The sequence below is a fragment of the Calliopsis andreniformis genome, chromosome 5 (genome assembly GCF_051401765.1).
Source record: "Calliopsis andreniformis isolate RMS-2024a chromosome 5, iyCalAndr_principal, whole genome shotgun sequence".
Lineage (NCBI taxonomy): Eukaryota > Metazoa > Arthropoda > Insecta > Hymenoptera > Andrenidae > Calliopsis > Calliopsis andreniformis.
This window is the reverse complement of record NC_135066.1, coordinates 8,434,120-8,458,313: the sequence shown is the minus strand read 5'-3', so window position 1 is coordinate 8,458,313 and position 24,194 is coordinate 8,434,120. Positions and strand designations below refer to the sequence as shown.

Here is a 24,194-nt window from a genome sequence, read left to right as displayed (position 1 = left end):
GTCAGGGAAAAGACCACCTCCACCTCTTAGGGATTACCTTCGAAGTAACCAATGCACAGCTCATCTAGAGCCATGAAGGTACTTTTGGACCCAGATATTCCCTCTTCGACAAGGCCCCAGAACGAAGGCGGAGCTTTCTTTGCTTCCAACTGCATACCTTTCTTATCCTTTCTTTCCCTCGCCATCCCTTCCTGCCGACCTTTGTCCGAATCGGCAACCGAACAGTTCGAGCTGAGACTTCGAAGTAAACGGGTCTCGCGATTCTATCACTTGCATCCGAAAGAAGTTCAAAACCCCGTTTCTGTTCGTTTCGATGTAACCTAACTGTTTCGGGCCGATAAATGTATAATTTCAGGTTCAGGTTTTTCAAGTTCCTTTTCGTTTCGACGCGTTTAGTGCCGATTAAACAGTGATCTGTAAGTTGGACTCGGTAAAGTGATCAGAACTCATTAAAAACATTAACCAAGGACCATCATTGTCTGCTTTCTCATTCGTTGTGCTAATTTACGACTAGTGATCGCAAACTGTTAAGGACAAATTATCTAGATGGCAGTCAGTACTCTGAACATGACACCATACTTCACTGGATATCCGTTTCAAGGTAAGTCGCATTTTGCCCTTTTCCCTGCTCGATTCTACTTCGCAATCGCAGACGAAAGAAATTTATTTGAAATATAAGAAAGTTAAATAACGTGGAACATTACATGGAATACATTTTCAATAAACGACACCTTCAAAGGAATGTTCAGTATAAAATATTTCATTTGTACCTCATTTCTTTGTGTTAAAATCACGCTCCAGATACTAGAATATAATTTATAAAGCTCCTATTTATTTATCATTTATAAGCTCCTACGTCTAGGTATATTTTATTACTATACACTTATATTTTCTGCGTTAAACAGTTAAATAAAGAATTAAAGAATGAAAACAGTATTTTCTTGCGTAACAACTACTTTAATAGATAGACGTTCTTAAATTAATTTACTGTATAAATATTTTGATCTCATGATAATTTTAATAGCTTGTACGAAAAATCCCCGGTTACAGAAACATATAAGCACGATAAAGATTTATAAAAATATTCCACATGGAAAATAATGGGATTTCTGATGTTTTGCCAAATAAACATTCTAACGCTCAAGTTGCGTATCTCCTAATATTTAAATAATTGCAGGATTTCATTGCTGTCAAACGGAGCAAGTTTGATGACTCTTTGTAAAAATGTTTCTACTTTTTCTAGGTGTAACTTTAAGAGACGTTAAAATTTTATAATAAGAACAAACACCGACCTAGATGACTTGAAACAGATAAAGATGACATTCTTAGAAAACGAGGATACGCTACTTAAATTCTTGTTTTTATGGGAATTATTAACACTTTATTAATTTTTACAAACCTAACTGATGCAAAAAAGGGATGAAAATAACGATGTTACCATTCTTATACAAAATTTAACGCTTACTTCTCTTTTTTGCATTCTGTTCCATTATTATAAAATGTTCTGCCTTTTCTTTAAAGGTGCAAAAAGATTCACATCACACGGCTGACAAAATATGTATCGCATTTAAAGGTAAACATATGAATTTGATTTTACGATCTGTACATACATAATTTTAGTACTTCCTGGGTAAAATGGAATGATAGATTAAATCCCGCAGCATTTAAATTATCGTCGTCGAGAAGATGAGATTATGCTAATAAATAATAATGATTATTGTTCCTTCGGCGATCAGAGTTATCCCAAAAATAAAGCAAAACGGATTTTCTCCCTATCAAGAGCTCTAGAAAATCCAGCTTATTAAAAGGATTATTTTTCTTCTTTTAAAGTTAACTTAAATGTACACATATTCTGAATAAACATTCATGTTTCTCCCCATTAATAATACTTGTTATACAATCAATACCAGAGAACTCTGTTTTACAAACCAATTTAGTCGAAGAGTTATCTAATTTAGCGGTACTCTAAGTTAATTGCTATTTGTCACTTAAAAGTTCTAGCTCCCAAGCACTTAATCTCCAAGATTCTCACGACCTCGGTAAACAAAACATGGCGAAGTGGGTGACTTTTTACCAGCCGAATCAGAGCAAATATTATCACATCTTCCGTGGCATACTATCAGACTTACGACTTCGATGTAATTGACTGTACCTCGAAATAAATAGTGTATCGAACCTGTATTACTAAAACAAACCGTTCGTTAACTTCTTGATCGTAGGTGTAGCGGTATTTTACTCATACAATCAAGAAGCAGTCATCCATTTTGTTCCTTCGGAGCGGACTTCGCAATAGCATGATAAATGACGAATTGCACAAATAATCGGGTCGACGGGACCGAACGTGTCTTGATCGGTTTCACATAGGCGGCTTGATGAAAAGCCAAAGGGAAATATACGTGAGTTAAAAGAAGGAAGAGAACGTATCCGAGGGGGAGTAACCGCATGTATTAAGGGGATGCATACACTTCATGTTCGGTGTGAGTTCTGAGTTGCAAAGGCTTCAATCAACGTGCCGTCGCCCGGGGCCTTTCCAATATTAGACATTACGTTCGTATAGCAGCAGCTACATACTTCCACTCTTTTCCATTTCAACTATGATAGTACCAACTGTGGGTTGTTTTAGAATAAAATACAATTTCTCTTACTTCTTCTTTGGAAGAAAAAATCTGTGACTTATCTGGTTCTAAGTACCTATTAATTCAAATATTTGTTGGGTACGTGTGAAAATATTATCACAGCTTCAGGAGCTAATTTTTGTTCTATTTGTTTCATTAATTCGAGTTTGCGTCGAGTAATCTAGCACGTAGTACGTTTCATGGTAATCAAATGTAGAATTTTATATATTGTCACGCAAGAAGTTAAGTCGAACGAAGAATTTATCCTGCGACTATATCGGTTCTAACGTTTCGAACCCGGTTTGAGCTTTGTGCGACTCTTCTCGAAAGAGAGAATGAGAGAGGAAAAAAGATCGAGTTGGCGGCAGCGGTCGGCGCCTTTTGATCTTGCCTGTAATCCTGTTGGCCCCTGCGGCCTGACTGACGTCATAAGAGGTGTCCAACAGTCATACATACATACATGGCGGTCCAACCCAATATGCAATGTATGCTTGTACTTATGTCCCTTGTTTCTTACAGAACGAAGCAAATTTAAATGTTGGAAGTTTAATGAATGACGAAACAGAACTACTTCGACAATATCAGCCGTGGGTAAAAGGGCAGTCGAAGATTAGTTTTCAGGGATCATGCTGTGATGATCCACTGAACGAGGAATCTACGGATTCGTTTAAACTTCGAGTCACATATTTATCAATCGCGCGCAATATTTTTTAAATAAATCTATAGATTTTTAGATATTTCTCTAGGGAAACTCCTGCTGCAAGTTTAATCCTCTCTTTCCCAAATTATTTAACGAGTACGAAGAAATATTTATATTTTGAGCACTTTGCGTGATAAACAATCTGTTTGACGAAAATACTCTAACACTTTCTAAATATTTAAATCCTCGTTTCATTAGTTATTGTTTCTTAACAATGGTAAATACAGAACTAAGATAAAACTGATTTTAGTTGAAGTGTAGCCATAGGGTTACGTGGAGAAAGAAAGGGTTAAATGCTCAACATATATTTATTAAAATCTTGCATATAAATTCTGTGGTCAGATGACAAACTCTGATATGTTATGATTATCTAATTCTTCATTACAGCGATTATAAAGTTAGGTAAACCAATAGGTAAATCCTATAATTCACATTATGACTTGTTGCCTTACTTTTTACTTAAACTACGTGACATACAGATATCATCCTTTGCAAACCGATAATCGCATCTAGATACACACAAAAGAGTACGTACTGGTATTTTGAAAAGAATATGACATCAGGTTTTGCCATCTGATTGCAGAATTCGTCGACAGAGACGACAATAAATATTGGGTAGAAATTGATAATAGGACATATAGCGAGATAAGCATGCATGCAGTGCATGCATGAATTCTATTTCCCTGACGATTTGTATGCAAACAGTTCTTTATGTAAATATGCGTAAACAGGGACTAACCGTCATTGTGTTTCAAGGGGTTTTACGAATGTAAATTTTTAGAAGAGGATATTTGCTCGGTTAAACCCTTTGGTTGGTCCTGTTGAGTTTTACTGCTCATTGCCAGTGCAAAACCGCGTCTGTAACTTGTGATACATCCTTTTCGCAGTCATGTGATCCCTACTATATGCAAAGCCCGTTCCCGCGTCAAGAAGGTGGACCTCATAAAAAGATACGAGTCCAACTACTACCAGGACGTATCTCATTCCGCTTGTTTCCTTCTTCTGGAGTTCCCTCCTTCTGGACTCTTTTTCAAAGAACTGCCGCTCATTTCTGGATCTTTTTCACTTACATTTTGCTGCTGCTTATGTGACGCCGTTTGTTTAACTTCATAATTATAATTAAGTTAATTAAAAGGGGAACTAATTACCGGTAATTAGCAGTGTTCGAATGATACCTTCTGTGTTACCGGGTTTTCTGCTTCTTTCGAACCAACAATGGAAAGTACATGCCCCCTGTTTTGCCTGCGTTCGTAGTTCTTCGTTTCTTTTAAATTTATTTCTCTCGTGTGTGTGCGTAGGGTGTCATTAGTTGTTTTCTAATTACTTTAGTACGTTGGGTATTTTCCTTCTGGAAATAAGAATTATAATAGATCAAAGAGAATACTACCCTACCACTACGTATACATCATCCAAATCTGTTGAATCAGCGTGTGATTGGAACTCGTACAGTAAATCACATATGTATTCATATTCTCTCTTAACAAGAACTAAATTTTCAATCGATGTATCGTTTATTGAAAAATAGTATTTTAATATCATATAAGATATTGAAGATTGTATGATATTAAGAATTAGACACGGTTCAACATCAATCTTTCTCTGTCACATTTTATAATTTCAGCAACTGTAAGCATTCTTTTTCTGTTGCTTGCAGGTCAAGGTCGTGTTAATCAACTCGGTGGTGTATTTATCAACGGACGTCCATTACCAAATCATATTCGTTTAAAAATCGTAGAAATGGCCGCAGCTGGTGTTCGACCATGTGTCATTTCCCGGCAGCTAAGAGTCTCTCACGGCTGCGTATCAAAAATTTTGAATCGATATCAAGAAACGGGATCGATTAGACCAGGCGTGATCGGCGGCAGCAAGCCGCGAGTGGCTACACCTGACATCGAAGCAAAGATCGAGGACATGAAGAGACAAAATCCTGGCATTTTTAGCTGGGAAATTCGGGAAAAACTGATAAAGGTCTGTTAATATCATGTATGCAGTGTTCAATAATTTATATGTAGCATATATGGGGTGTAAGTAATTTTATAGGATAGTAGGAGAGCTTTAGGTGAGACGCAAAATGTCTGATCTTCCTCTATTCTACAATAATAATACCTTAAAATGAACACACTTAAGTATATGCTAAACTAGGAAATTATTTCCTACAAACATCTCGGATCTTTAAAGCTTTATAAGAATTGAACCGTAAGAGATACAAAGAAATGTATTCAAACTCTTCTGCTCTATTTCTGTTTTATAATGTATCTGTAAAATTACAGAATTCTCTGACTGTTGATTTAGCAAATCGATATGTTCATTTTAAGGCATTATTTTTGTAAAATGGAGGCCAAACGGACATTATGTCATAGAACATTTTGTGATTCATTTGAACACCCCTTTACAATATTACCACGTATATTGTTTACACCTTGTGTACTGTATAGTTATCATCTAGTACCTTATAATTCCAAAAAATCAAAGTTGTAATAAATTTTTGTTATATTAAGTAGTTGAATTTGGTTCTGCTAGCAGGACGGTGTATGTGACAAAGCATCTGCACCATCAGTTTCCAGTATCTCCAGACTTCTTCGAGGTCCGACCAATCAAATTCGACCTGGAGAGGACCCTCGAAGAAATCACTCTATCGATGGAATACTCGGTGAGTTTCTTTTCACGTTGATTTTCATAAACAGGCGAACGTATTCCCTCACTTTTAAATGCATTTATATGTAACCCCTAAAAATGATAAAACGACGCATGCCGAGGTAACGAATCCACTTCTGCGGGATTAGCGGCTAATGCAAATTCTATTGCTACTGTTTTTACAAGAGTTTCTGCTTTCCCTCGCTTTTACTGCCATTTCGCTTTTAAGTAATCCGAATTAAGATGCTTCCGATGTCATTTCCATCTGGAATATATTCAGCTTGAATTGGCCCTTTAAAAATATCTTGCATTACCTAGGTAGGAAATGAGCACGGCTTATGCTATTTTTAATATACGATATGGCATTTGATACGTATCAATCGATCTCGCGAGACAAAAGGAAAGTCAAAAGAGGCGAGGAAAGGAAATTGGAGTTAGGTCATAGAGTAGAAAAAGACATCGTGATAACAAACAAGTCTGCAGAGGAGAGGGAAGAGTGCAAACATAGGAATGAGAGAGAAAGAAAAGAGGAAGGCTGCGATTGACCGCCACACACGAACGAGCATGTCTGGCGAGCGGCTCGCCGAGCAGCTCACCGACGGATCCACATTTAAACCATAACCCTCGAACAGCAGACGGTTCGACCGACCACACGGGAGGTGCGATGCTCGGGCCCGAAAAGGCCCAAAGCACCGCCGACCGAGGGTTAAAATGCTCACCCAGCATGCACGCTCGTGTGTGCGATCGATGAGAGTTCGCAATCGGCCCGACTCGCTGAAAATTCCTTTGCCACCAGGCGTCGAGTTGAGCAGCTTTACCTCGTGCATATTAATAAATTGCCTCTCTCATTGCCGCGTTAATAGGCCCTAGGATTTCTAGAATTTATTTTACGTAGTCCTACTTTTACTGGGTATGCAAATTCCTCGACATCATTTCCTGTGTATCACAATTTAAACTGTAGCAGAAGTTTGTGAACGTTCTCAGCAAGCCACGAACCATCAGATCGAGCCACTTACAGCTGTGAAGGAAATCGTTTTCTGTCCCCGACAAATTTAACCTCGATTAAGGAATCGAGGCGTATGTAAATAGTGTGACTTAAGAACTCGTAATGGTAGACGACAAAATGGATAGATCTCGTGGATACTGAGACAGGCTTTCATTTAGCTCGTGTGGGACGAAACATGTCAAAGAACTTAATTTCTTCTTGGTGGACCCTAATCTCTCCAGTGTTTTAGTTTAGTATAGGCTAGGCTGGTACGGCTGTAATCAGAAGGGCCTTAATGGTAGGTTGCTCAGCCCAGCGTGTGAATTGTGGGCGTGAACGACTCGCTTCCAATCTTCAGTATCTGACGTGTAGCACGTGCTGGGCTATGAGACCTTTCTGCTGTTATTAAGAAACGTTCTCCCTAACATCTCTGGAATCTCTTCGACGTTACCATCGATTCCTTTCCTTGATAAGAGATCGTGGTCTCATGGTGCGTGAATTTTTAATTCCTCTTTCCACGTAGCACGACAAAAGAGTGTAACAAATCAGTCTTCTGCTATTAAGCTTTAGCATCGTTCACATTTATAGTATAAAAAATACATTTTGAAATGCAGCTGATAGGCGGTTATATTTTGTGTTTCAGGTGGAAGTAGCGGTGACGACTCAGACACCGAGAGTGAACCAGGAATCGCTTTGAAGAGGAAACAACGTAGGAGTAGAACCACGTTTACTGGTGAACAACTTGAACAGTTGGAAGCTGCCTTTCACCGAACACAGTATCCAGATGTCTACACCAGAGAAGAATTGGCTCAGAAGTAAGCATAATTTGCGTTTTACTTCTATTTATAGTTTGTACCATTTTTACATATATTGTTACTGCATACAATGAGAAAATTCTAAAAGAATACTAGAACAAATAAACAGTAGGTATCAAAACAATATGAAGCTTCAAGAATAAAAAGAATTGTATTATTAATAATACTTAAACAGTTTTGCGCGGTCCAGTTTTCCATTTTCTATAAGGAACATATTTTACCACTTGAATAAAAGTTTCTTTATTATTATTGTTTCAGGACAAACCTGACGGAATCACGTGTGCAAGTATGGTTCAGCAATAGACGCGCTAGACTTCGCAAGCAGCTGAATACTCAACAACTTAACGCCTATAATACGATGAGTTTGCAATCTTTTCAAACTCAGCACTATGGAAGCGCCGAAAGTTATCAAAGTTACGGTCAAGCCTCAGTTGCTGCAGCAACTACAACTGGTTATCCTCAACACTACACCTATAGCGAGAACTACTATGCTGCGCAGCAACAATGGCCAAGACCAACTCCAGAGAACTATGGGTAAGGCATTACTCACTAAAGTGGTTGAATAAAGGTTTTGGCTTTAATCTAACAACGTTAAATAATGTCAATCTTTAGGCTAACAAGAAATATTTAACTAACTCTGGCTAAACGATGAATGCATGGCTATGTTTGGAGTAAAACTACCTGCACGAACTTGAAAGTTATTTAAAATGAATACGGTCGAACCTCGATAACTTGGCTCAATACGAGACTCAATTCTGAAGTACCCTCTAGAATGACTAATTTTATTGTTTTAAGTTGAACATTATCGCTTCATAAAACTGCATATTTATTCGTTGCGTATCATTTAATGATGTGGATACGGTGCAACGGTACATAAGTTTATCCTGTATTTTCTCTGCATATGATAAAGGGCAAAGTTATACACCGTTACACTATATTGTATCATTAAATGATGCACAATGGTGATACGATACGCGGATATATAAATCACTGGATGTTCTATAGTACGCTTATTACCATTATATCGACTAGATGTAATTCTATCTAAATAAAAAAGGCTGGGAACTAATCTTAATCGAGGTTCTACCGTATCACAATCAGACGTATTATATTGAAGGTTAATTAGCTAGCCTTGCCCACAATTACTCCTCCATCGGACCACTTTTTTATTACAATCTATTTACTAAATCCTTCTATTTCCTTACAAGTTTGCTTGGTCTAGCTGTACCATACAGAATTAGAAGAATGTCACATCCTTGCTAATATATAAGAATATAAAAAAGAAAAAGATTCTTAAGTAGACAGGCTATTTCAGCTATTTGTTAAAAAATTAAAAATATTCATCAAATGTATTTAATATGAGGATTTATAAGTAGACCAAACATTCTCTAATTCTCAATACACTACACTTCTAAGCAAATAAAGGACATAAAGGTTTTCTTTGTAAGGAGCTTTGTACGCTTGAAAGTTGTCTACGTAGATATCACGTAGAGAAATATTTCGAACACGCCTCCTAGTACTCAAGCTCTTCCCCACCCTGTCGTTGAAGTCTCTTAGCCTTGAACGCGCATTCTATATAGTGCTCGCGAGAGTTTATCCCCAGCACAGGGACAGTTACTCGTAACTACGGTAAATTTTCGAAAAATTTTGCTAATTAATTGAGAAGAATAATTGACACAGTTTTATACCAGATCCGTCTATATTTTGATTCAAATATATTAATAATTCATATTCTTATAAGTCTTCAGTATAGAAGCAATAACAAAATCCTCAGAGAACCATTGATTAAAATTAGAAGCTTTACCCTCTATAAAACGCATCCATTGTTGAAGCAAAATACGCAACACGAAGGTCAAGATCCCAGATATTTCCTGGGACGAACCCCTTACAAATAGAATGAAAGAAAAAGAAAGGAAAGGCGGAGATGCATGCAATTTAAAAGAAGAAGAAGCAGTTACGTCTGAAGTTTTTGCTCCCAAGACGCTTGGAACAATTAATTCAGACATTGTGTTGTAATAACAGGTTAGCGAAATGCCTGACCCGCTGTATTATGTTGTTACACAATTAACGCAGCTGCCTTTTCGCCCGAATCAAAATTGAAAATGAGAAAAGTTTAAGAAGAAGAATAGCGAAGAGAATAACGACTGACCAGAAATAGAAAATATCTGTTCAATAAAGGCTTTGGCTAATAAAAAGGAATAAGAAAATATAGAAAAATGAATCTGAAAATGAATACGTAGAATGAGGTGCAGTGTCAGAGTGCGGAAAGGTGAGATTAAAGGAGAGAAAGATATAAAAGAAAACAAGTGTGACTGAGGGACTGTCGGGAAGGGAAAGAGAGACGGAAGAGATAAAGAGAGTTGGTTTAGTACGGTAAAGCAGTGAAGACCCCACCAACACGTTTTCTGTGTGGTCCTCAATTATGTTGCTTCTTCAGCCGTTGTAATGAAACGCTACCGGCTAATAATCCAACCCGGGTCTTGATCTTTGCCGATGATCCAGCTTTAACCGATGTCTACGCGGCCTTTCTTTTACCCCGGAAACGATTCAGTCTCGGCCGAAGAACTCTAAAAATTCTTTCGCCCGAGATATGCACGGGAATATTTTTCCATTCGTTTTAATACACACTTACATTTGTGCTTGAGATAAGATCCGAGAGGCGTGCGTTTGAAGCAACTTATTATCATTATGGTTTCGCGTATGCATACACGGTCCCTTCAAACGTTATTCCGTAATGTAGTTGCCGAAAAATTTCTCTGCAGAAGTTATTTACACTCTGCGCACTGACAATGAGCTCGACCGATTGTGAGCGTAAAAGACGATGGAGAGATATGAAAGGCGCAAGTTGTAAGAAAAGAGATAGGTGGATATCGAGGAGGGAGGTCAAGGAGAGAGAAACCGGGAAGAAGAAGAGGGAGTGCGTGCGGAAAAGGGGAGAAAGAAACGAAAAAGAGGAAGGAGAAAGAAATTAAATGATTCAAGTATTGGTAAGCTTCAGTCTTAACCATGCTGCTGTGCCGAAACGGTCAAAAGGACCGCTACTCCGTTTTGAAATCGGTTGTTGGTAATTTCGACACGCCCTAAACGATTCCCATTTATACGTACGCGAGCGTGAAGCTTTCTCACGCGTTTGTATACGCAAGGCATCGGCTTGCAAACAAGCAATGGATTTCGATTACACAGCAAACAGAGGGAGAAATTGATGGTTATTTTAGTTTCCTGGAGCGCAACTGCATCTCATGCTCGTGGTGTTAAACTATATACTTCACGTTGATATTTTAACAGGGTTATCTGCTTTACATTCGACGTGAAACGAGCCTGAGTTTGCAATTTGCTGGATTCATAGAATTCGATGCACGTCAATGAATTTTTGTTAAAGAACCACACGACGTAACACCTAGTCTAGATGTGCGATATTCTTTTTGTTGCAGATTGTTCAACGCCTCTCATTATAGTAGTAGTAATCTTGCTTCTAACTTGTCCTCTAATAACTTGAACGTAAGCAGTCTTGGTGGTAGCGTGAGTCCTACAGCGTCGGACATGAGCGCATGCATGCATATACCTTCTGGAGTCACAGCCCCAACGGGAATGAACCATCACGTAACGCCGCGTAGCCCTAGCGAGGCCAAAAGTGGCTTCTCCTACCTGGCTGGAGTGGAGTCTCAGACCTGTGATAGAGTTCACTAAATTCTAGGGTATATTTAAATTAATAACGATATAATTTTAAACATCTTATGGTAATAGTAAGGAAAATAATCAAATACGAGCTCAAAAGACGTTGGAATGATTTTTACGGTGATAGAAGGAATCACTGGAGAAAGCAAAAATAATACAAACTTTTTCGAATCGCTATGGAAGAATCATTTTTATTCAAATATTAAACAGTCACGTATATTTACATATTCACGTTTTTTAAAACTCCACCCGTTTAAGTGTGTTAGAGTATAGAAATTTCAAGAAAATAATCTTGGTGAATCTTTTTAGATTGCTTAGCCTTGCGGTGAAGAGAAATATATAAAGTTCAAATATTCCCTGATGTTTAAATTATGGTATTACTGCTATTAGATTGCAAATATGTACATAAAATGTTATTGCTTTATTGTATTATTATCTTAAGTTTTTAAATTTCTTGTGAAAAAGAATTGTATAATGTTTGTTGACTATTAAAATACTCTAATGCTGATAAGAACTTCGACCTTATTTCCTTCTCCATATATAAGAATGAAATATTTAAATTTTCATATTTATCTGTAAATATTAATCATAGACGATCATTTTAACATTCTGACAAGTCAAAATTGCAAGCTGTTATTACGAAATCCATATATTTGCGCACATCAAACGTATAAGTTCTCTAGGGTTTAATATATTATTATATTATACCGTGGGTTAAAACGAGAATCCACCAGAAAGTTAAGCTAAGTTATACTATGCTAACTTGAAACATATTTGCACCGCTACAACATTGGTTTCCACTAAAAGCTAAGCTAGGTTTCGCTATGTTTTTTTGGAAGCATAGATATGCCCTGCTTGTTTAGAAAAATCGCTCACAAGGCAATTTCGTGCAGCATCAAACTAACGACTTAACTTCTGAAAAAACATAGCACAGCTTCGTATAGCTTTTCGAAGTAAATTTTTTAAACTTACCAAAGGCATATCACAGCTTAGCTTAGCTTGCCGCTGAATTCCTGGCTTTAATCATGCAACATTCAGTTTGCTATAAAATGCTTATCATAAATTTATTATGCCCTTAAATGTACTCTGATGCGAAACTTCACATGTTTGTAACCGTACAATAGGTATACAATAAAAAATGTATAACTTAGAGCAGATTAACATATTTTCTTTAATATCACCATAAAACTATTTAGATGCCTCAACGCGTACCATGTTTCACAGACGATGTTGTAAATAATTATTACATGTATATGTTGGATTAACATTCAATCTTATATCAAAGAAATCTCGTGCCTTTCTATCAACATTAATAATAGAAGATTAGCTATTAAATCTTGTATGAAACTGTTTATATATAGTCTTATAACTTATTAATTGTATTCATTTATATAAATAGTTGTTCTGGAATAAAGGGACATTTTACAAAGTTCAGGGTTTTTCACTTTCCCAAAAATCCTTTTTAATGATCCCCCTATCCTCATTTCTTCTTCACTTCGTAAAACCACTGCTATAATTCTGTTCGATTTGTATACGTACATTACCAATTCGTCTTTAGATATCAAATTTAGTGGATATAGCTTGGTTATAGATTAAAACAAGCGTTTAGATCACGACACATAAACGAGCTAGATATAACTACTCTATTTCTTCCCTTTTTTTCTTAGAAGTGTTAAAATTATACTGAATATTCTTTCCGTCGATTTAAGTTAATTAAAAAAAAAAGAGTTTTGAACCAGTTTCGAAGCAAAAGCAGTAGATTTGGCAAAACACATCGCTAGAAGGAGAAGCAGGAATCTGTGGGCTAGCGACAACGAGCAATCAGCCTGCCGTATATCTGTTACTGCTGTCGCCACGCATTTGTGCCCCATTGTACTGTCGAAGTAGGTGGTCGGCCTTTCTGCTTTCTGCCTTCTTGTCACAAAGCTATTACGGAGCAACGATTCGTTCGGTGCCTTTGGCTACAACCTCAAACGATTTTTCTCATATTTTAGTTTGACATTCAGTGTCTGGTAAGCTCTCGAGATCGTTTCAATTACGTTCCAAGTTTTCTGCGTGATGTTTTATTTATGCACCAAGGAGCTAAAAATACGATTTTATATGAAAAACACAAATATACTGTAAGATGTTGAAACTATTTACAATTACTGGCGTTAAAGTAAGAAAATTAATATACATTTCACCGAAGGTTACCGTCAGATTTAGGGAATGTGGGAGCAAGCAGGCATAGCGAAAAACACACAAAACCAGTCCACGCAGGCACTGTGATTGCTTCCCCTAATGGCAACCTAACTCTCCCCATGTAGCTCGTATTGGACCCTCGCCGTCCAATGGGGTAGGTCGCTGTATTTCGAACAATGGTATGCTCGAATAGATTAATCAAACTTAATCGAGCCAATGAAAGCCGTGCAAATCCCGTGTGGAGGATGCATGGTCGTACGATCGTACATTCGTCCGTTTCAACGCTCTCAGAATAAACTGACAACCCTCTGGGCGTTACCGTGCGAGCTGCAGGAGGAACCTATGGGAACACATAGTGTTGCGAATTTAACGACGTTAACGATACAACCATTGGGTAACGCGATTAATCGTTATGTCGGAAGGTATGTAGATTCCTGGATTACTTTCAATTCTAAGATCAAGTAAACCGTATGCTTCTGTTTTCATCGCAGAATGTAAATTATTAACGAATGTATTACGCGAGCTTTAATTACGATGAACTGGTAAGATATGATACGTGCTTAAAAATGGCTGAAGCATAAAAATCAGGGCAATAAATTTAGGCAAATTTGATAGTACACTTGGTTCTCTTCATACACGATGCATCTACCGCGTAAAATAAATCGTTTAATGAAAACCGTGTAAAAATTGATTTGCAAGTTGTAAAATGGAAAATTTCAATTCCATTTTACAAGTTGCCAATCAATTTTTATATAACTACCTTTACACGATATTTTTACATGATACAGATTCACCCTGTGAAAAAGGTAGCCATTACTTGATTCCGGCAACAAAACCTAGTAAACTGTTTGCCCAGTAAAAATTTACAGCATAGTAGTATTTATAGTAATATAGTAGGATCGTCGTTATAATGAATTTTTGAAAGTTTTAAACATGAACTTTAAGTTTAAATTAAATTCAAGTGCCGATGATTATGTCAATGTTAATTACTGGATGCTATACTCTAGGTCCAACATGCGACAGAAGCAGAAACCGATTTACAGAATTCAAACATCGATCGTTGGGACTGCAGGATCGATATGTAAAGGTAGGTAGGAAGACGGTGTCGGTCCATGGGGTTTTGGCTAGGGCAGCGAGTACCCCCATGCGCGGATCTGCTGGCAAAAGGTCCACAAACGTGGCGTGATGCGCGTCTAATCAGCGCGGCATAGCCAGCTGCCGTGTAGACCAAACCAGCCGGTTCATTCATCAAGATCCTCTTTGTACAGCATGCAGTACCACCCGAAAAATCCCTTTTCTTATTTTTCGGCTCGCACTCCCTTCTTTTTTCTCGCCCTCTTCAAAGTGTGTAGAAAAAACTCACGATACGTCAGGTTTTTCTTCAGGTTTTCACGAAGAAAAACTGGGGAACATATCTCCACCACTAGTAAATGGTACCATGATGCTATATAAAATGAAATTTCGTGAACACTTCTCAGGAAGAATATTTAGGTACTTGGTTCAATCTACTTTGTGATTGGTACAGCTCTGCAACTACTGGAGCAACTGCAAGTGCAGATTGTATGAAGATGTGAAAGTCTCCGTCGCGTCGAAGGCCAAACGCGACACTGAGACATGCGTTTTCAAGTTTTGCCAGTGAATCACGGACAAAGCTAGCAATTAGCTTGAGCAGTACTGATGTAAACCTGTTATCTAATTTAAAGTCAGATTGACTAAAGAAGCGATTCAAACGAAGGAGATTATAGTTTCAGGACCGATCTTTGGAAAGAATTGTCTCTTTCGAATTTTTTACTTTGTCTTCGAGGATGTCGAACGAGCAACCAAAGGAGAACTGAAATTCAGCTAAAACGAATCTCGTGGAAGTATGTGAGGACACCAAGTAGGCGGGACAGGCTTAAGGATACTAGACCAGCGCCTTTAGGATTATAATCCTTCTGTGAAAAGACCTTCCTTTCGCACTGACATTTTTTTGTAGCAGGAACTTAAAGAGATTATCTTTGAATCTTGTCAAAATTGTTGCAGTGTGGTGACAGAAGTCACTGTCATGCGAAAGTTATTCGAACAGTAACCACTGTTCAACTTTGAACAAAGATCATGAACGAAATGATTCGTTCTACAGCGGCAACTACAGTTCAATAAAATAGATGAGTACGTACGAGGATATAGAAGGAGCTACACGGTTCGATACGTGAGAAAAATGCGTGGAGGGGTTCTCAGACACGGTAAAATATGGACATCATATAAATGAAACGCTTGTTACTTTAGTGATGCTACTTAGTTAAAATAGTGTGGTGGGATTAGTCTCGTTTGGTTACAACGGTGATATAAATGTGGACACGGAAATTCGATGTTATTCGTTAAGTTAGCCAGGCAAATCAATCGGTTCGATTCGGCTGCTTTTATTCTTTTTCGAATGGTCTTTCCTGCGCTTTAGACAAGCTCATTGACTTCCTAACTAGCCTGACATATCTATCATCATGTAATTTCACACAAATTAAACAGGTCGCCAACGAAGTCTTTAATATTATAAGAATGTAAAATTAGCTTCAAAAGAGTCTGGCCATCTTAAGTATTAAGCGAATTTTGTTTAAAATTATAGGTTGACAAGTAAAAGAATTAAATCTAATCTATTTTTAAGTATATATTTATCAGTTTATTCTATCACAATATATAACAGTTTTTACGGAAGTAATATAAAACGAAGGTGAAAAAATCTTTGGCGACTTTATAAAATTGTCAAAGCTTCTAGGTTCATTGTTAATGTTTTGTTTTCGATACTATTCTCTTCTCAATTCTTAAAACAAACTCGTTAAGCGGTCCCTACGCGATGAGACTTGCCTCGAGGCATTCCTTTTTTCTTCTTCGATATTCTACTTTATTTAAAAATTGCTATACATTATGGTAAAGTAAGCTAATAAGGGTTCATTAAAAACAAATTTCGATTTAGGTTTTTACTTGCAGACCTATAATTTTACACAAAATTCGTTTAATACTTAAGATGGTTGGATACTTTCAGGAGCAACTGTATGTAACTCATGAATTAAATTCATGACAAGTTTAAAAGTATAGGATATTAAGGTACACATTACTCATGAAATACTTATAAATTCATGTGCATAAACAGAAATAAAATATGAGAATTCATTATCACTGGCTTTTTTAAAGATTAATATTCTGTGAAAATCTGAAGAAAAAGTCTGCGAGACGCTGACGAAAACATTGTCACCGATATGGTACAAGGCAGGGGGCTAAACTTTGGCTGGAGGATAGAATCGTCTGGGAAAGGATTTCGGTTGAAACTGTCGAACCGCAGACAGTATCCCTGTTTCTTAATCGTAGCATATAGCTGCTTTCCGAAAAAGGAATTTCATCTTCATAAAGCCAGGATTTTCTGCATAGCTTGGGTAGTAAATAAACAACGGTTTAAAAAGTCAGAAGCCACGGAACTAACGGTTAACGGAGTTAGTGTCAGCTTCGCATCTTATCCAGCGGCTAAGACGCGGCTAAGACTCGAAACCAGAGGACGCATTATCTTACTGGGGGGTCCTTTACTTGGCGAGCGACTCCTTGATGATTCCCTATTCCTGGTTAAGCCGTAACCACAGGTTGCTCGTATAATCTATCGCTGGTCTGCAAACCTTCTTTTTACCCTGTCTCCCATTTCTCCTTAGGTGTCACATAAAAGATCCCACCTGAATTGGAAGCTTCGGATACTGTTTGACGGGAGCGAGGAAATGTTTCTTCAAAACAGGTAGGCATCTAAATACAGACGCCAATATTGACGTTGATCCATTTTTCGAAGCGTCAATGTAAGGTTCCACCTATTTTTCGAAGCATTAAAGTAAGAATTGATCTACTTCTTGAAGCACTGATATAAGTCTCTTTGTTCAAATGTTGCTATACTATGCAAAGCTTGATGCAAGTTACTTAAAACAAACGTGGCTCCATTTGAATCGGCGAGTTGAAGAACAGTGCAAGTCCAAATTTATCTATTTTCAAATAATCTCAAATCTAGGAATCCCAGAGCCAAAGTGTATTAAGTCAAACAGAAAAAAGTAAATTTGATACACTCTGGCTCTAGGATCTAGATATGTAAAATGCACAGAACTACCCTTGAGGATCAAATAGATCAAATGTTCCGACATTTGAATTGCATTCCAGTAGCTAAATATACTATTTTTGTTTTTTGATTAGATACATTACAATTTAAGCTTATAATTAAATAAAATTAGTGTTAGTGTCTAGGTACCGCGACATAGTTGGTTACTGGGAGACTCACCTTATCTCTAAATGTGATCTTTGGACTTGTACTGGTCTTCAACTCCCCCATTTAATTGGTTAAATGCTTTTCTTCGAATCTGACGCACCAGTTTTATTCTGATAATCGAATGTGTGTAAATATATATGAGATAAGAGATTCATCATTAATTTATAGGCCGAACTTCACAGATAGAACTATGCAGAACTACAACGCACAGTTGGGAAATACATACCCCTTTTGCACACTAAGTGAGTGAACACGTTCGCCAAGCGGCTTGCACTTTCGGCCTTTGTGAACACGATTCACACTTGTAAGCGTGTTGCACTTAACAGTCGACGAATGACCGACGATCGGTTTGTTTGTCGGCTTTTGCTGTTCGCCTGTAGACATTCGAAACGATCACAATACTTCCAGAGATAATATACGAATAGTCTAAGGTTAAGAAATTTGTGGCTATTGAAACTGTACTGAAACGATCTATTTGCATTGAGTACACTATTATATTCCATCGAGTGTTATTTTAGGATGAGTTTGTGCTTCAAGCCTGTTTAGTTTCCTCAATGATGGGAAAGTGAAGAAGGTAATCCTCATAAATTTATTTTCTAAACAAACTTACGCTAATTTTATACTGCAGGAATCTTGAAACAGAGTTAAGCTAAAGCATTTAGTGTAACAGCTTAACTACAGTAGTTGGAAAAATAATCTCAAGAGATAAAATCACAGACAGAATAGATTGATCAAATCCGTGGAATGGAAATGCACAGAGGCGGCTGATAGAAAAGCGTCCTCAAAAGTGAAAGAGTTTCTAAGATCTTTGTGAAAGTAGACCATGTATAATATCCGTATCATCAGTGGAACTTCTGCATTTTCGATCATCTTGAAGCATAGCAGTAGAAGCAGAACAGCTAGAAAGGAGGAAGGCTCTAGGAATATTCTCCTATTTCCTGGGTTCTATGGATTCGCAACGGTCGTCTCGTGACCAGCTGGTAGGTCACCGAAGGAAATCACGAAAAATATCGTGAGGTCCGTTACCGTAGGCACGAAAATGCGAGAGAACAGGAGGCTTAGGAACAGGAGGACACGGCAAATAATAAGTAAATAGGAGGAAGTCGCGATCAAGTGACACCGGGCCGAAACCAATCCACGTTCACGGAGTAAACGGAGTGTGACGAACACAAGATTTGCTTCGGCATCGAAGGATTCTTTTTAACTTTTTCCACACCCCGAATCAGTAAAACTGACTTGGCTCGTGTACATAAGGGATCAAATCTTCAACTTCACTTCTACGAAGAAATATTCGAAGCACGAGTCCCTTTAGAAATCCTGCAGGGTAGTCAGACTTTTTACAACTGTTATGTTACGATGTGAAAGTATGCAAAAGAGATTTAACACTAATCTTTAGTGTTCTAAACAGTTTATACATGTCCTCTCTTTGTACATGTCCACCAACTCAGAGATGTGGACTCAATTTCTGGAAGCAGTGACTACTACGTTCTGTTCACCTTGTACGTAATAATAACTTCTATAACTTGATTTATAACTTCTTGATTAATCATTTCTGTAACCTGATTTAAAAGACTTGTTCGGATTAGTCAAGTGTTGCTTACACTGAAGTCTTTCGTGTTTATTTGAGTGTGAGTTGAAGAATGGTACCTACATTCACGTCCTTCCTTAAATTCAGTATGGTAACATGTTCATACATATGGGTAAAACGGTTTCAAATTACTTAGATTTGCACGACCTGTAGCCAAGCGACTCGACTAGTGAAAAGCAGCGTAAAGGCTTGAAAGGATATCTATATCAAGAAAAGTAAATAACAGGTTCGAATTGATAAAGTGGTCTCAAATTACTTCAATTCAGACGGCTGAAATTGAAGTAACCTGACTAAATTGAACGAGGCGCAACAGAGAGCCGCTGAACTATCATGAATAAAACGAGCCCTGACCCATCGATAACTAAATAATCATCATCATTTTTTTTCTACATGTTCCTACACGTAATTAATCTTTATTAGAAATATATTTTTTTCAGATGTTGATATCAACAGGAACCGGATACTTAGCGCTAGTGAACGCTTCTTCTATGTTATTGAGTTTTTGCTGAAAAGATGTAAAAACTAGAAGCAGAAAGAGACGAAGAAAAAGACTACGAGGATAGCGACGACGGAAAGGAATAGCGGAATGAGCACGAAGAGAGGGATGAAAGAAGAGGAAAAGGAAGAAGATGGTAGAAGAGACTTCTCGACCAGCCTGAGGCTTTGCAATTTTTCAGTGGGATTTATTAGGGCATCATTCTAAGGCTTTACGATCCACCTGGCCCAAGCGGTCATCCCCTACCACCTTGGCACTTCCATCGTGTTCCGTCTTCCTCAACACTTTCGTTTCGTGTTCTTAGCGAATTGAAGAAGAGAAAGAGGGGAAGAGGAAGGGTTCATGGTGCGGAGGGCAGCTCAGCTAATTATTTTATTCTCACGCCGGATCGTCAGTGTGCGCGTGCCTTTCATTAGACTTCCTCCGGCCATTCGACGCACCCTCCTCCCCGACAACGATCGTTTAATGGATTACTTCGCCTCGCTGTATACGACACCCTTCCGATTCCCTTTAGGCAACGATTTCCAATCTTTAGATCCATTTGACGATCTCACATTTATAAGTAGAAACACGAACTTTAGTCATCACATGTACGCCTTTCGATTTCTAGTAACTGAAAACTTACTGAAACTAGAATATTTAAAGCTTCCTTTTCTTACAGCTTATTTTCAACTTTATTTCGTCGAACTTCTTCAAAATAACATACGTAATACGTAGCTATTAACTTGAACTGCCTCACTTCTGTTTTTAAAGTTTGGAATTTTTTAAATTTTATGTATTGCGATGTGTAAGTGCCTAATGCCTCGTTGCAAATTGCAGTTTAAAAATGTTGCAGAGGTGAGCAATGCTATAAACATAAGTTAGCTTGTTATACGTAAAACGTGTTTCGAGCGAACCTTATGGGTTTGGTGAACTATATGGGTCTTGCTGACCCTTCGCCCTGTGCGAGGTTAAAGGGCCCTCTGTTCCCATTTTGTGCCTAATAAGACTAATTTCTTCAAAGGTGCCGGCATGCCCGAGACGTGGCCACCTTGCTGGCGAGAACTTATCGACTAATTTTACGTAAGTTATGTGATGCCACGAATTTAATCTTACGACTTACATATGTTCCTGCTCTAAAAATGCCCTTTTAGGAACACTGGTATCTACATGCCAGATAATAGTACATATTTATAGCTTATGCTTATTAAAACAGAATGTCAAAATTACAGAACCTTCATTTTAAATACCTACACATATTTTTTTTAAATTAAAGTTTAATGTCGTATCAATGGCCTATAATAGTTATTATCGACAAGAGAATAGAGAATTGTGTTACAGTTGTAGTAGTAGTGAATGAAACAACTTTGTTTCTTAGAGAAAGGTTATCACATTAGAAACTTTTTTGTTTCGCATTGTGCAATAATCTAATCTAATGTTATAATATAATAACACCTGCAGGTATCATACTATAATAATATAATATAATATCTGAGGTTGTAAGGCAAAATGACTTCTGTCACATTTTCAAAAGATTCTAGTTAAAATCTTAATTGAGATCTAAAATATAGAATTTATATCTTCAGGAAAAAGAAAGAGTATTAAAAGGATCTTTTTCATTTATAAATTAGGGTTCTAGAAGACACAAGTCCATAAGATAATATTCAGGTTGAAAATCCTAAACGTCAATATCTCGAAAATAAAATCATGTGATAGGTCATTTTGCCTTACAACCACAGGCAAACTCAAAAAAGAAATTTACATGAGATGACATGCATGAAGTAATTTCTTTGATATTATTTGTAGATATCGTTTGTTCCATCAACTTTCATCTCCTCCTCTCGGCTAGGTTGACCTAAAAGATAGAGAAAAAAACCAAAGTGGCAAGTTTGACCCTCAGTAAGACCCTTTGTAATACCGCACGAATTTCTATTAAAAGCGGCAATTAGTCTAAGTCTCAATAAATCTTGATGAGTGATACGCCGACATCAGTCTACTTGTCAAAGACGAAGCCTGTGGCGTGAGCCGCACTGATTTCCAACACATTGTTTCCATGGTCACTTTTGCTGAATGAAAATGGGGGAGCGGAGAGATTCTTTTGTGGATTATGGACCACAGACTCGTAACCAAAAAAGATTCGTTATTATGCTAAGCCAGGTGAGAAACGTGATGCTTGTGCGGTACTATTTACATTTCTAACGTCGAGCTCTAATAGAAACTGATTTTAAAGCTGGAAAAAGTTACCATGAAAGAACAATCCTCACATTTTCAATTCCTTTTTTTATGTTACAGTCAAATTAATTGTTTCTTATTTTTCGTTATTGTAGTACATTCATCTAGGAAGGTCGATTTATGCAGCTATCGAGCTGAGAATGAGCACGTGTCAGCATAATTGGTACGACACGTAGATATAAAACGATGGAGCCTCGGTGAACACTTGATGAAGACGACGGACAGAATTAAGACAGAATAAATGTTTTTAAATCAATTCTGAGCGGAATCAGAGTAACAAGTAAAGCCATTTATGTACTGTCGAATAATGTTTCGTCAAATAAAATTGTTATTCTTAATTATCTTAAGGATTTATTCGTTACACTTGTTTTAATTAGTAATCATGTATCGCCTTGTCCTCGTCTTCCTAATTCCCTTCCTTATCTATCATTCCTTTCCGTAACGAGTTTCTTTTCCTTATTGTAGCAGTAATATCTCTCTAAGAAAACTTTAATGAGATTCGCTGAGTATCACTTATTGAAGGAAATAAAATTTGTTCATGCTTGGTCGCATTTTATAAGCAAATGGTTCGATTAACACAATACATTGGGGCAGATTGAATAGAACTGTGTGAACTCTACCATGTGCTAGTAAACAGTGACAGTTTGTTACACGATAGTTCTTTAGTTTGCGAGAAATAAACAAACGAAATTATATTTACATATCGTGTACCTCCTGGTAAGCAATGACAATTTGTTACACGATAGTTTAGTTGTTTATAAAAAAAACAAAGTTATTTACAAAAAGGCATAGTAATACACAAAGTAAATAGAGTAAATCATACGTTTCTTTATATTAAAAATCCTGTTGTGACAGTAGTAGAAGCTGATAATCCGAAAACTTTTATATTGTGTTATTTTGTATTACGTTTCATACTGTGTTCCATATCAAGTTTGGTGGTCACAAATATGTAATCCTTCTGTCCATTGCACGCAAACGAAGTGTCTCGCAGTGGGGATTTCTGATAGGTTTGAGTAGTAGATACAGAGGATTAAGTATGTGAAGCTCAGACAAGGAGGCTAGCTCGTCGTGACACAAGCTGGTAGACATACTACAGCTATAACTTATGCAAATGAGTGTGTAGAGTTGTTCCGATTAGTCAAGTTACTGAAATTTAAATGGCTCCAATGCGAGTGATTTGAGGCAATTTAACCAATGTGAATGTGTTATTTTTCTTGACCTGAAATATCCTTTCCAGCTTCAAGTGAAGTCTCCTTCACTTCACCACTGCGAAGGTCCTTTCAACTTTTCCTTGCCTTGAAATATACATTGATTGATCTGTACTCTACAATGCAGTGCAAATTTCAAGTAAATGGAGAGGACTGTGAACGTCAAGGAAGCTCTCAAAAGTGAATGTCCTGTTTGAAAAATACATACTCAAATAATCAGCACGCATGGCCTTCTTTGACGCCATTTTCATTACTTTTATCGAGCAGCTTAATTGCAAGTTACTTCGAATTGAAACCACTTGAATTCAAGCAACTTAACATGTGTGGACACAAATTTGATATCAAGTTTCTTGTATACAAATGACTAGATTTCTGAGCAAGGTTTTATAATAACCATTGTGCCCACATATCAAAAACCTTGCCTTTTTAAAAAGAAACAGACCCTTGCTCGATTGATTTTGACACTAAGTGGAACGAAGGTACTTCAATTACAGAAATTATCCCTGTAAATATTCAGTAGTGAAGATAAGTAGGTAAAGTCTGTCGTAGTCGTACAAGACGCAGTAGTACAAGTCCACTGCTATCGAGACCACTCATATGGAAGAAAGCTGCTCTACATATATCTTATTCAATGACGACTACTCTAATTTCTATAATACTCACTTTACCATCAAGAATCTATAATCCTATCACGACTAGCACGATAATACTAGACTTCTACTATCAATTCTACTATCAATACCTACAAAGCGAATTTCACTGATCGAAGAATGATGCGTACTTATCAGTCTGAACCGCGGAAAAATAAGACGCCCTCCA

The 24,194-nt window shown here is 37.3% G+C and overlaps 1 protein-coding gene across 1 annotated transcript; it reads left to right on the top strand.

Annotated features, from left to right (window-relative positions):
* The first annotated feature begins 546 nt into the window (after window positions 1-546).
* On the top strand, window positions 547-11,436 carry LOC143179061 (protein gooseberry). The gene is made up of 6 exons (XM_076378059.1): window positions 547-601; window positions 4,970-5,283; window positions 5,836-5,965; window positions 7,578-7,749; window positions 8,008-8,283; window positions 11,181-11,436. Exons 1-6 carry the CDS (start codon window positions 547-549, stop codon window positions 11,434-11,436), a joined length of 1,203 nt encoding a protein of 400 aa, XP_076234174.1.
* The last annotated feature ends 12,758 nt before the right edge of the window (window positions 11,437-24,194 follow it).